The sequence below is a fragment of the Arachis hypogaea genome, chromosome 5 (genome assembly GCF_003086295.3).
Source record: "Arachis hypogaea cultivar Tifrunner chromosome 5, arahy.Tifrunner.gnm2.J5K5, whole genome shotgun sequence".
Lineage (NCBI taxonomy): Eukaryota > Viridiplantae > Streptophyta > Magnoliopsida > Fabales > Fabaceae > Arachis > Arachis hypogaea.
In genome coordinates this window covers 105,289,235-105,300,999 of record NC_092040.1, presented here as the reverse complement: position 1 = coordinate 105,300,999, position 11,765 = coordinate 105,289,235, and the positions used below count along the sequence as shown (strand labels likewise).

The 11,765-nt window shown below is 28.0% G+C and overlaps 1 protein-coding gene across 6 annotated transcripts; it reads left to right on the top strand.

Moving 5' to 3' along the window:
• Nucleotides 1-5,435: 5,435 nt before the first annotated feature.
• LOC112803936 (probable ADP-ribosylation factor GTPase-activating protein AGD15) lies at nt 5,436-10,323 on the top strand. Of its 6 annotated transcripts, none has more exons than XR_011882377.1 (9): nt 5,436-5,647; nt 5,839-5,897; nt 5,991-6,081; nt 6,167-6,221; nt 6,320-6,416; nt 6,514-6,688; nt 8,392-8,656; nt 8,755-8,875; nt 9,934-10,209. XR_011882377.1 is itself a non-coding variant. In XM_072237715.1 (8 exons), coding segments are annotated over exons 1-8 (801 nt in total). In that variant the 5' UTR covers nt 5,436-5,590; the 3' UTR covers nt 8,757-8,999. The 6 variants fall into 6 exon arrangements, 2 of the variants coding, with proteins under 2 accessions (XP_072093816.1, XP_072093818.1); XR_011882376.1 differs by having other exon boundaries at nt 8,755-8,894; XR_011882379.1 differs by having other exon boundaries at nt 5,465-5,768; nt 9,934-10,323.
• Nucleotides 10,324-11,765: the final 1,442 nt, after the last annotated feature.

Below are 11,765 nucleotides of genomic sequence, written 5' to 3'. Positions count from 1 at the left end.
TTGCGGCTCCCCCCTTTTTTATTCTTAATGGGTCTAGGGGGTGGCAATCTTTCAGTGTTGCAAATCTCTCTGTATACATCCACTATGGAAACTTTTAGGGGAGTATAAGAGTGATATTTCCTTGGCCTCTCGAGACCGAGTTCTTCCTTTTTCTTAGCTTCCCTTTCCCTCTCTTTAGTTGAGGGAGGGGGTCCAGGTCGCCAACTCAGGTCTCTTAATTTGGTATTCTCCTCCATATTGATGTACTTTTCAGCTCTTTCTTGTACATCACTTAGAGAAACGGGGTGTCTTTTAGATATGGACTGTGAGAAGGGACCTTCTTTGAGCCCATTGACTAACCCCATTATGACTGCCTCTGTGGGCAGGTCTTGGATCTCCAAACAAGCTTTGTTGAACCTTTCCATATAGGCTCGTAAAGATTCTCCGACCTCCTGTTTTATTCCCAGGAGGCTCGGTGCATGTTTCACTTTGTCTTTCTGGATTGAGAACCTCATCAAGAACTTCCTTGAGAGGTCTTCAAAGCTAGTAACCGACCTCGGGGGGAGGCTGTCGAACCACTTCATCGCTGCTTTTGATAGAGTGGTCAGAAAAGCTTTGCATCGTGTAGCGTCGGAAGCATCGGCTAGATACATCCAACTTTTGAAATTACTCAGGTGATGCTTTGGATCCGTGGTTCCGTCGTAGAGGTCCATGTCAGGGCTTTTAAAGTTCTTCAGAACCTTTGCTCTCATTATGTCCTCGCTAAAAGGATCCTCCCCACCTAAAGGCAGTTCTTCTTGTTCATCACGGGAGTTACGACCTTTGAGGGAGGATTCTAACTTCAAGAGTTTTCTTTCCAACTCTTTTCGTCGTTCCATCTCCTCTTTTAGGCTCTTTTCGGTTTCCTTTTGCCGCTCCCGCTCGTGTTCTAACTGTTCCAGGCGGCTGTGGATTAGTCCCATGAGTTCAGTTACATGGGATGGTCCTCCTTTTTCTGATTCGCGCCCTTCTGAGAAATTTACCTTTGGGTTCTTTACTCCGGAGGTGCCTTCTCTATGCTGATTGTCAACTTCCTGGTGGAGGGCGAGGTCCACATTGTTATTGCCTGTGTCCAGATTCTCTTGTTCAGAATCTGTCTCCACATGGCCTTCTTCGTGGGATCTGTCCGCCATCGATGGATGATCTCTCGGGTCCCCGGCAACGGCGCCAATGTTACGGTAAGTAACCAGAGATTAATAGAGTGGATGGCGTGGGTTGGCCCAAGGGTGTGGAGGAGGAGATTTCCGAATGAATGTGTAACTCGGGGACTCCGTCCGACTTGTTCATACGAGGAGAGAGAGGGGGTGGTACCTGCAAAGACACTCCAATGCCTAAGTTAGCAAGAGTGTGAGCAAGTCTAGAGAGTATTGGGCTTAGAGATACCTGAGGGGTGTCAGTGTATTTATAGTGGTGAGCCAATAACCACCGTTGGAGTAGTGCCATATCTTTAGGGTGCTAACCGTCCCATTATCTTAGGGAGGTTAAGATATGGCTTGATGAAGCGGTTAGAGAGATTTTAGGGGCGGTCACTCATTTGAATGAGTGTTTATCTGCCAACTAATCTCGTGCCCGACTTCTTTAGAGCAGGTCGTGGACGGCACCGACTTCTTATACGAAGGCCGGTGCTTAGCTAGGCTTAATTCTTCGGATCAGGCCCTTTATTTGGACCTGGGCCCTTATCATTGGGCCAGGGTATGAACAAATTGGATATTATCTTAACTATAGTTAGGTTATTTTGTAATTTATTATTTAGATGGGTAATTGTATAATTTCTTAAAATATTAAAATTCTACCCGGTAAGCAACGCTGACTTAGTTGCACGCAATCTCTTCCTACAGTGCATCATTCCTTAATAAGTCGTTGAATTCCCATGGCTTGTAACTTTTCCGTTCTTCCCAATATAGCCAGCACCGACTTCATTGCTATCTCCTGTCCTCTCACTCAATCCTTTTTTTTTCGTGATCACTCCTTACCAACATAATTAATGTTTAGTTCGGTTATTAAATTTTTTTTATTAAAAATAATATATGGAATATATATTCATATGTAAAATATAATATAATAAAATAAATCTATTCAGAGTACTTAAAAGTATAATTAAAATCAGGAATATACAAATATAATAATAAAAATTGTACTCTAAACAAGTAAATATATCTTTTATCATACATAAATTATTTAAAAAAATATAAATTATTAAAATTAATAACACAAATTTAAAATGATAAAATTCAACTTTCTTACAAGTATTTTTATAGTATTTTTTATTCTTTTAATTTTTAATTTATTAATATTTTATTATTTAATTAATGATTAAACAAATTATTTTCATGAGAAATTATTTTTTATATAATTTTAAGGAAGAGACCAATATAACAGTTTAAAAATTAATGTAAAAATGATATTTTAAATAAAAAATAGTTAATATTAAAATTTTTAAATACAAAAACAAATTGTATAGATATTCAAGATATAAATATGAAATATATGTTTAAATAAATAAAGAAGACAAAAATAATTATTTATTTCTCATGAGTACTCCCATTTTATCTGTTTTATTTATTTTATGCATATATTTATATTTATCTTTTAAATATTTATACAAATTATTTTTGTATTTAAAAATTTTAATATTAAATATTTTTATTTAATATTTTATTTTTATATTATTTTTTAAACTATTATATTGGTCTCTTCTCTAAGATAATACAAAAAATAATTTTTTATAAAAATAATTTGTTTAATCATTAATTAAATAATAAAGTACTAATAAATTATAAATTAAAAAATAAAAATATTATAAAAAATACAGTAAAAAATTGGATTTTATTATTTTAAATTTGTATTATTAATTTTAATAATATATTTATTTTTTAAATAATTTATGTATGATAAAAAATATGTTTACTTGGTTAGAGTACAAATTTTATTATTATATTTATATGTTCATGATTTTAAATATACTTTTAAGTATTTTGAATAGATTTATTTTATTATATTATATTTTACATATGAACATATATTCTATCATGTAATTAAATAAATATATATTTTTTTAATAAAAAAATTTAATAACTGAACTAACAATTAATGATGTTGATGTTGGTAAGGAGTGATTCATGGATCATGGCAAAAAAAGGGATTGAGTGAGAGGACAAGAGATATAAATGAAGTATGCGCTGGCTATACTGGGAAGAACGGGAAAGTTACGAACCATGAGATAAAAAATTTTAAAGAATGATGCACTGTAGAAAGAGATTGCGTGAGAACGTGCTTCAATTAATCAGGTAGAATTTTAATATTTTAAAAAATTATACAATTACCCATCTAAAATAATAAATTACAAAATAACCCAACTATAATTAAGATAATGACCAATTAAAGTGTGACACATCATGAAGGGTAACTTACATATTATTTCAAAGTGGGTTGGGTAGAATTCATATATATATATATATATATATATATATATATATATATATATATATAAGTCCAAACCACCTTCTCCATAGAAAGAAAAGATATGGATACAAAAAAAATTATATTAACTAAATTTGTCCAATATAGAGGCAATTAAGTACGCTACATAAGTAAATATATAACTTACAAAAAAGTGGATAGACCTCATATAATAACTGTCATACTTTTATTCTATTTTTTATTTTATTTCTTCGGCAATAAAAAAAACATTTTGAATTACGGGGACAAGAAAAAAAAATTCAATATGTATATATATTTTTACCAACTAATTTTATGGTGGCATTAATTTTGGTGGCTAAAAATAGTATAAGTTTGACCAACAAATAAAATATTGACATATAACAAAAAAATTAAATCTAAAATCAAAATAATTTTCTCTTTCTTATAATTTCTTATAATTACTTTTATCAAAATAATTTTTTATAATTATTTTTATAATTATAAAAATAATTTTTGAATTATATTTATAATTATTATTTTTATTTTTAAAACATAATTTTTTATAATTATTTTTACTAAAATAAATTTTTTATAATTATTTTTATTTTTTAATTATTTTTATTATTATTATTTTTAATAATTTCTAAAAATAATACCAAAATTAATTTTTAATTATTTTTATTATTATTTTTTATCAAAATAATTTTTTTTATAATTATTTTTTATCAAAATAAATTTTTTATAAGTATTTTTTCTTTTTGTAATTTTGGAAAACTAAAACCAAAATAATATTCTCTCTTATAATTTTTTATGATTATGTTTAAACTAACACTAAGAGAGAGAATATCATTTTGGTGTTAGTTTTTTGAAATTACAAAAAAATTAATTATAAAAAATTATTTTTTAGAAATAAAAATAATAATAAAAATAATTTTGGTGTTATTTTTAAAAATTAATAATAATAATAATAATAAAATTAAAAAATAAAAATAATTATAAAAAATTATTTTAGTAAAAATAATTATAAAAATTATTTTTTAAAAGTTAAATAATAATAAAATAATAATTATAAATATAATTATAAAATTATTTTGGTGTTATTTTTTTAAAATTATTTTTTATAATTATAAAAATAATTATAAGAAATTATTTTGATAAAATAATTATAAGAAATTATAAGAGAGAGAAAAAATAATTTTGATTTTAGATTTAATTTTCTTGTCATATGTCAATATTATTTTATTTATTAGTCAAATTTATGCCATCTTAACTACCAAAACCAATGCCACTATAGAACTTTTCTTTTATATATATTATTGAAAAAGAAAATTAAATTTTGTAAATAATGTTATTTTTAGAAATAATAACTTTATTATTTATTTCAGAAAAAACATACATAGAATATACCTTCAAACGAAGTAGTAAACAAATAGAAATTAAAGTATAATTTATTTTCTCAATTTTATTTTATATTTTTTAGACTGTGTTTATTTATGTATACACGAAAATATAGAATATTAAGATAAAAATACATAGAGATACAAATTATATTTGACATATAAAAAAAGAATAAAGACAATAAATTAGTATATTTTGTGTTAACACTAATAAGAAATATACTTATTTTTTATTTTCTCTTTTATTATTTTCATCAATATTTCATAGTTATATGTTTTATCACTATATTTTTCTTTCCAAAGTTTTTCTATGAAAAAAATATGAGTAAATTAGACTCTTATAATTTGTTTTAGTTTATCATTAAACAAAATACAAAAATATTAATGTTTGTATCTCTGTTTATTATTTTCTGTTAATAGTATTTTATCTTATCGTATTCTAAAAATCAAACATAGTCCTAAAGCACTATTATTAATGCTAAAATTATAGTGCTAAAATTAATTTTATAAATGATTTGATATACTTTTAACTTTAATACTTGTTAATTATTTTTTCAATTTACGTAGGTATTTAAATAAAAAATTTAATTATTACAAAGTACAGAAAGAAAAAATTAAAAAATAAAGAGTTGATGACGATCGATAGAGGAAGGGATAAGAATACATGGAGAGGAGTTGCGCATTTTGCTCCAAGACCGTATTTATTTGCCTTGTTCTTGAATGGTTTGGCGATTAATTAGTTGAGGCACACGAATATGAATGATCTGATGATCTTTACTATCATTCTTCTTTTGTTACTCTTCCTTCACTGTGTGAGTGATTTATTATTTCCATGCATTCAAATCCAAATCAGTGAAGGTTTTTGCAAACATCATCAAGATGATGAATGGAAAAGCCTCCGTCTCTAAGGAACTTAATGCCAAACACATCAAGGTTCCATTTTCCCTTTACTCTTTATTTTATTTTAATTTATTTATTGATGCTTTCCAGTTGATATATACAGGTTTTAGAGGGACTTCTTAGGCTACCTGACAACAGGGAATGTGCAGATTGCCGGAATAAGTGTGTATTATTTTCTTCAATAATCAAGCCTGAGAAATTTTTTTTTTTTTTAATAAAAGAGATATGAACTTATCTATTAATTAATGTTTTCAGGGCACCACGATGGGCAAGTGTGAACCTAGGAATTTTCATTTGCATGCAGTGTTCAGGAATTCACCGAAGTCTTGGAGTACACATATCACAGGTTTAATTTAATTTGATGCATCTTTCTCTCTTAATTATTGTATGTAGCGTTCAATAATTCTGATTATTTGTAATTAATTAAAAAGGTGCGGTCTACAACTTTGGATACATGGTTGCCAGAACAAGTATCTTTCATGCAACGTAAGAAACTGCTAGCTTACTTTCTTGCTAGAACTAATTAGGAAAAGTGTTAGAACAAGAGTCATATAAAGGGTTTATGGTTTAATTCAAATATGCAGTTATGGGTAATGTGAATGCCAATAAGCACTGGGAGGCTGAGCTGCCGACAAATGTTGACAGAAATCGATATGGAATCGACAAATTTATTCGCGCCAAGTAAATATTAAATCTCTTTAACGATGAAGAATAATAATATAATTAGTCAATTATTATATACATTATGATTTATGTATGAAGTAATTTAAAATTGAAGGTATGTGGATAAAGAATGGGCTTCAAAACATGGTCTACAAGCAGCATCTGCAAAGTCATCTGAAACATTGAGGAATCATCAAAGGAATAGAAGATTGTCTCTTGAGGAAAGCATTCTTGTGGGCCACATGGCACAAATTCAGCCGCCACAGCCGCAAGTAGCAAAATCTCATGAGGTATCATCTTTTCCAACAACTTGTATATAGTCACCGTTTTCATAATATTGTATTCTTGGATTATACCTTTAACATAATTTAATGAGTTTAATTTTAATGTATATAATCATATAATTACATATTTTTTTAGATGATTATTCACGTGGTGAAACGAAATATATTCGCTAATGTGATATTATAAATTGAAAAAAAAATAGAAATTAATAAAATTTATTATTTTTATTAATATTTTTATTATTAATTCTTTTAGTTTAATAATTTAATAATATATTTTTATTCTATATTTTTAAACATGTCTGATTAATTACGGACAAAAAATAATAAATTTTATTAACCTTCTAACAATCTTTATATAATTAGATACACGTGTAAAATTATTTTATACTAAAAAAATATTAAAATTAAATTATAATTTAAGAACGATGGATAAGGATTTGCATTTTAAAATACAAGATAGATACCAAAATCTTTTGCGAGGTGGTCGGAGTTTTGACATCAAGTATACTAATATGGATATGTTTCAGAAAGATTTTTTTAGTATCTTTCATTTTAGTTTAAGGATGAATTATTTTATATTTCAATAACATACATAGTTAGAGATGGCCAAAGTTTCCAAGATATATAGACTCGTGAAAATTATTATTGGTTACAAGGATAAGGATGAAGAGTGAAGTTGCTGACTTGGTCCGATGAGAATGGCCGGAGAGAAGTCTTCACTAATAAATAAGGGCGAAGAGGGAAAAGGAGATATCCACACACTACACACTAATAGGGACCATAAAAGCAACTCAAATGAGAAGGATGCTGCATCCTTAGTCCCTTCAAGTGTCGGGTGGGACAGTTTTGTTGGAATTGAAAGAGAGGGACCAAAAACAACAAACTCATCCCTTATATATTAGGGACCAATAATTCCATATTTTCTTTCAATAACATAAGTGATCACACATGTCTCTTTTCAACGGAGATGAGAATCCATTTTTGATCCTTTGTTTACCCACAAATGCTAACGTAACTTGATCCCATGTGGGGTTTGCTAGTTGGAATTATCATTAAAGAGTCTAAGGTACAACTAACACATGTACTCTAAGAGGCATACACTAAGGTTAGAGGAGTGATAGAGACTCAATAGATTTTGTGATTTATAATTATCAATTAGTTATCACTAGTATTTTTAATAGTGTGAGATTACATGATGTGGAATTACTCATTTTTCTTTTACTAATAAAGTGTTAGCCAAATTTTAATTAGAGTGCTATCTCTAGACTTTCTCCTAAGGTTATTATTAGTAAAAATTTTAAAATTTTTTATTTTGATAAATGAACTAAAACGAAGTTATATATTTTTTTATAAAAAAATTTAATTAATAATTTTGATATATGTTCTTAAAATACATATTAGCTAAATCATAAATCTAAGAATTGAATCAAACCAATTAATTTAATCGAATTAATCAAAAATTGATGATCAGATTAGTTTGATTCAAGTAAAAAGTTAGTCGACAAAAAACTTGTCAAATAATTAAAAAAACCAATCAAAAAATTAATTAACTTATTGAATTTATGTGATTTTTTTGGAGTGCCTCCCTTTCATATAGTTCACTTAATCCATGAGACAGAATATATTCTATATATAATATATTGTGCAATATGAATCAATTAGTGGGTGATCATTGAAAAGTTCATTTTGTGTTTCTAATAATTCAGATCCCCTCAGGTTTGGAAAGAAAGAAAAGTGCACCACAAGTAAAGATCCGGGGGCCATCGGCATCACTTGATTTTGATAATCTCACAAGAAATGGAAACAGTACTACCGTTGATCTTTTTGCCTTTCTTAATTTCAATGATAATAATAATAATAATAATAATAATAATAATAATAATAATAATAATAATAATAATAATAATCAAAAGGCTGTCTTCTCATCATCATCAGCAACTTCAACTCCTACAAGCTGGACAACATTTGATTGTAAGATCACAACAATCATATATAATTATTATATATTCTTGTGTATTGTGTTTTTTCAACTTCTAAATTATTAAATCAAATATTATTTATGTTTGCAGGAGATTACATTATTTGTATGTAAATATGTACAAGGGTGTTAGTATATAGATTGTTGCTTTGGGTAGGTGTAACAAGATTACATAGTTGCAGAGGATCTTGCAGTGTGGCAAAACCTTTGTGGTGAGCAATATTGGTTTTGGTGTGTGATTCTTTTCCCTTTTTTTTTTCAGTTTATACATCTCCAATTTGATTTTTTTTTTCCCTTGGTTTAGTTTCCATATTATCATCGATGGCACTTATAATTTATGTTTCTGTATATTCCCCTAGCTCCCCTTTTAAAATTAAAGAAAAAGACAAGCAGGTCTTCGATTTTTTAACTGAAAAATAAATAAACTTTTTACTAATTGTAAATATAAAAATATTTCTTATTTTATAAAATGTGATATATTTAAATTTTTTTATTCAAAATATATTATGACAAATAAATCTCTAAAAAAAATTTAGATATTTCACGTTTTAAAAATTAAAAAATATTTTTATAATTTTAATTAATCAATAACTTATTTATATTTGAAATAAAAGATTATGAAAATAACTTATTTATTTACAAAGTGTACTATTTTGATTGTTGAATTGCATTCCTGTATCATGCATTCAGTTATATTATTTTAGCAATTCATATCATAGGACACGTGGATTCTAAAACTTGATATTTTTTTAAAGAAAAAAAAAATCAAATGAACCCCTAATTTTTTAGCTTTTGACAAATTGATTTTCTAAATCAAACGAAATACCCTGGGTTGAAGAAGTAGAAGAGAGGGAAAAATGATGATAATTTAGTAGTGTAAAAGGCCAATTTTGCATGATTTTAAAATATCAAAAAGCCAAGTTACACTTTAAAAGTTAAGGAATAAAGTACACATGACATATGGTTTTAAGGCCAAAATGTAATATAGTCCTCTAACTATGAAAAATATTAAAAAATTAGTAAAATTTATTGTTTTTAATTAGTAGTTAATCAGTAATATTCAATTAAAAATATAGACTAAAAATATATTATTAAATTAATAAATTAAAAGAATTAAATTAATGACTAAAAATACTTATAAAAAATAATAAATTTTAATAATCCTTGAACTTTATTTTCTACTCAACTATCAAACAAAATACTAATCCTTATTACTTTCCATCTATTTGTTGCAAACAGATTTATTATAGTTAGGATTGTGTTTTTGCAGAATTGAGGAGCATGCTAAGCTTACTATTAGGATTTTAATTATTAAAGGCTGCACCACTTTGGCATTGATATCTTTCGTGTAGCTCCCTAGCTATGACTTATTAGTTGCTAACGTAGCCATTTTGATGATTGGGGAATTGGTAGTTTTGATCAAAGAAATCTGTAATGTTTTTTGTTATTCCTTTTCTTCTTTCATATTCACTTCAGATTGGAGAGTTGTAAATGAAGTATGCCACGGCTCATGTTTATATACGTATTTCTTTTTTCTTTTTTTTTTCCTTGTTGGAATCACTTCTCTGCCTTAATAACTTCCTGCATTGAATTTTGGTCTTGACCATTGGCATGTAATTAAACATCGGTTGTTATTTATTTGACTGATTAGTTTGTGTAATTAAATAAGATAACTATTGGTTTGGTTTCAATGTTGAGAATCAAAATTGAAATCATTCCCAATGTAATTTTTTATTTAGAATCATCCTTAATGTTTTATTTCGTATTAAAATCATTTTTTTAATAAAATTTTTAATTTTATTACAAAAATACTCATATTTTAATAAATAAAAAATAAGTAAAATTAAAACAAAAAAAGAAGAAAAGAATGCCAGAGGAGGGGAGGGAAGGGACTGGGGAGAAACGAAAAGGGGAAGGAGGGAGGAAAAGGGGTAAAGGAGAGGGGGGACGGGGGACGACGCCAGCGGTGAAGCTTGGAGCTCTTGCAAAACTGCATCCTTTGACTGATTCAGCGCCAATCCATTACCCTATTTCTCCCTGAATCGCTGGCACCCCACCTTCGAGTCCCACCTCCTGAACGCTCCCACCAGATCGGTGAATGGTTCCGATGTAACGGCGGTGGGAGTGAATTGAGCGCTTCTACTGGTAGTGGTGGTGGTGATGGGGGAGAGGGAGGAGGGGAAGTGGAAGAAGCCGGAGAAGAAGGGAAGAAAATGAAGAGGAGCATGATGGAGATGGTGATGGTGATGTTGATGGGTTTAGGTGGCACCAGTAGCATAGTGTTAATGGTGTTACGTCTCTGCGTCGTCATCAGGCTTTGAAGGGAGACCACGCTGCTGAACCGTCACCGCTGATTCGCCCATGAGCTGCCGTCGGGCCTTGAATTTGCTGTTTTTGTTGTTTCTGCATCCGTTTTTGCTATTTTTGTTGCATCGGAATTTTGCTTCTTTTTCTGCATCTGTTAAATTTTGCTTCTTTTTCTGCATCTGTTAAATTTTGCTGTTGAATTTGCTTCTTTTTCTGCATCTATGTTTCTAATTCTTTTGTTTTTTATTTTGCTATTAAATTTGATATTGTTGTTTCTGAATTTGAATGTGTTATTGTTGGAGTTCTTGAATCTGATTATTAGTATTTGATGGAAGTAAGAAAGGTGGTGGTGGTGAAGTAAGGGAGGTATTAGTGGTGATAATGGAGGATATTTTTGTCTATAAAAATTTAAAATGACGATTTTAATACGAAATAAAACATTAAGGATGATTCTAAATAAAAAATTACATTGGGAACGATTTTGATTCTGACCCTCAACGTTAAGGACCAAAATAATACTTATCCCTAATTAAATTAAATGTAACTGAATCACAATTCGAAATATTAAGAGTGATAATGTTAGAGAAATAAATAGACATACAATAATTAAAGTTATTTTATTTAACTTATTATCTATAAATTTATACATATAAATATAATTTCATATTTATATTTATTATATCTAAAATTATACAATTAGTCTAATAATAATTAATAAATATTAAATAAATTAATTTTAAACTGTTTATATTGATTTTTGATTATGTCTCAAATATTATTGATTAGGAGCCAATA

What these genes read in the sequence shown, in the direction of transcription:
- LOC112803936 (XM_072237715.1), top strand. Translation starts at nt 5,591, where the DNA reads ATGAATGATCTGATGATCTTTACTATCATTCTTCTTTTGTTACTCTTC. An exon ending in TTGGAGTACACATATCACAG is followed by an intron (nt 6,082 to 6,166) that starts GTTTAATTTAAT and finishes TTAATTAAAAAG; the next exon opens with GTGCGGTCTACAACTTTGGA. An exon ending in ACAAGTATCTTTCATGCAAC is followed by an intron (nt 6,222 to 6,319) that starts GTAAGAAACTGC and finishes TCAAATATGCAG; the next exon opens with TTATGGGTAATGTGAATGCC.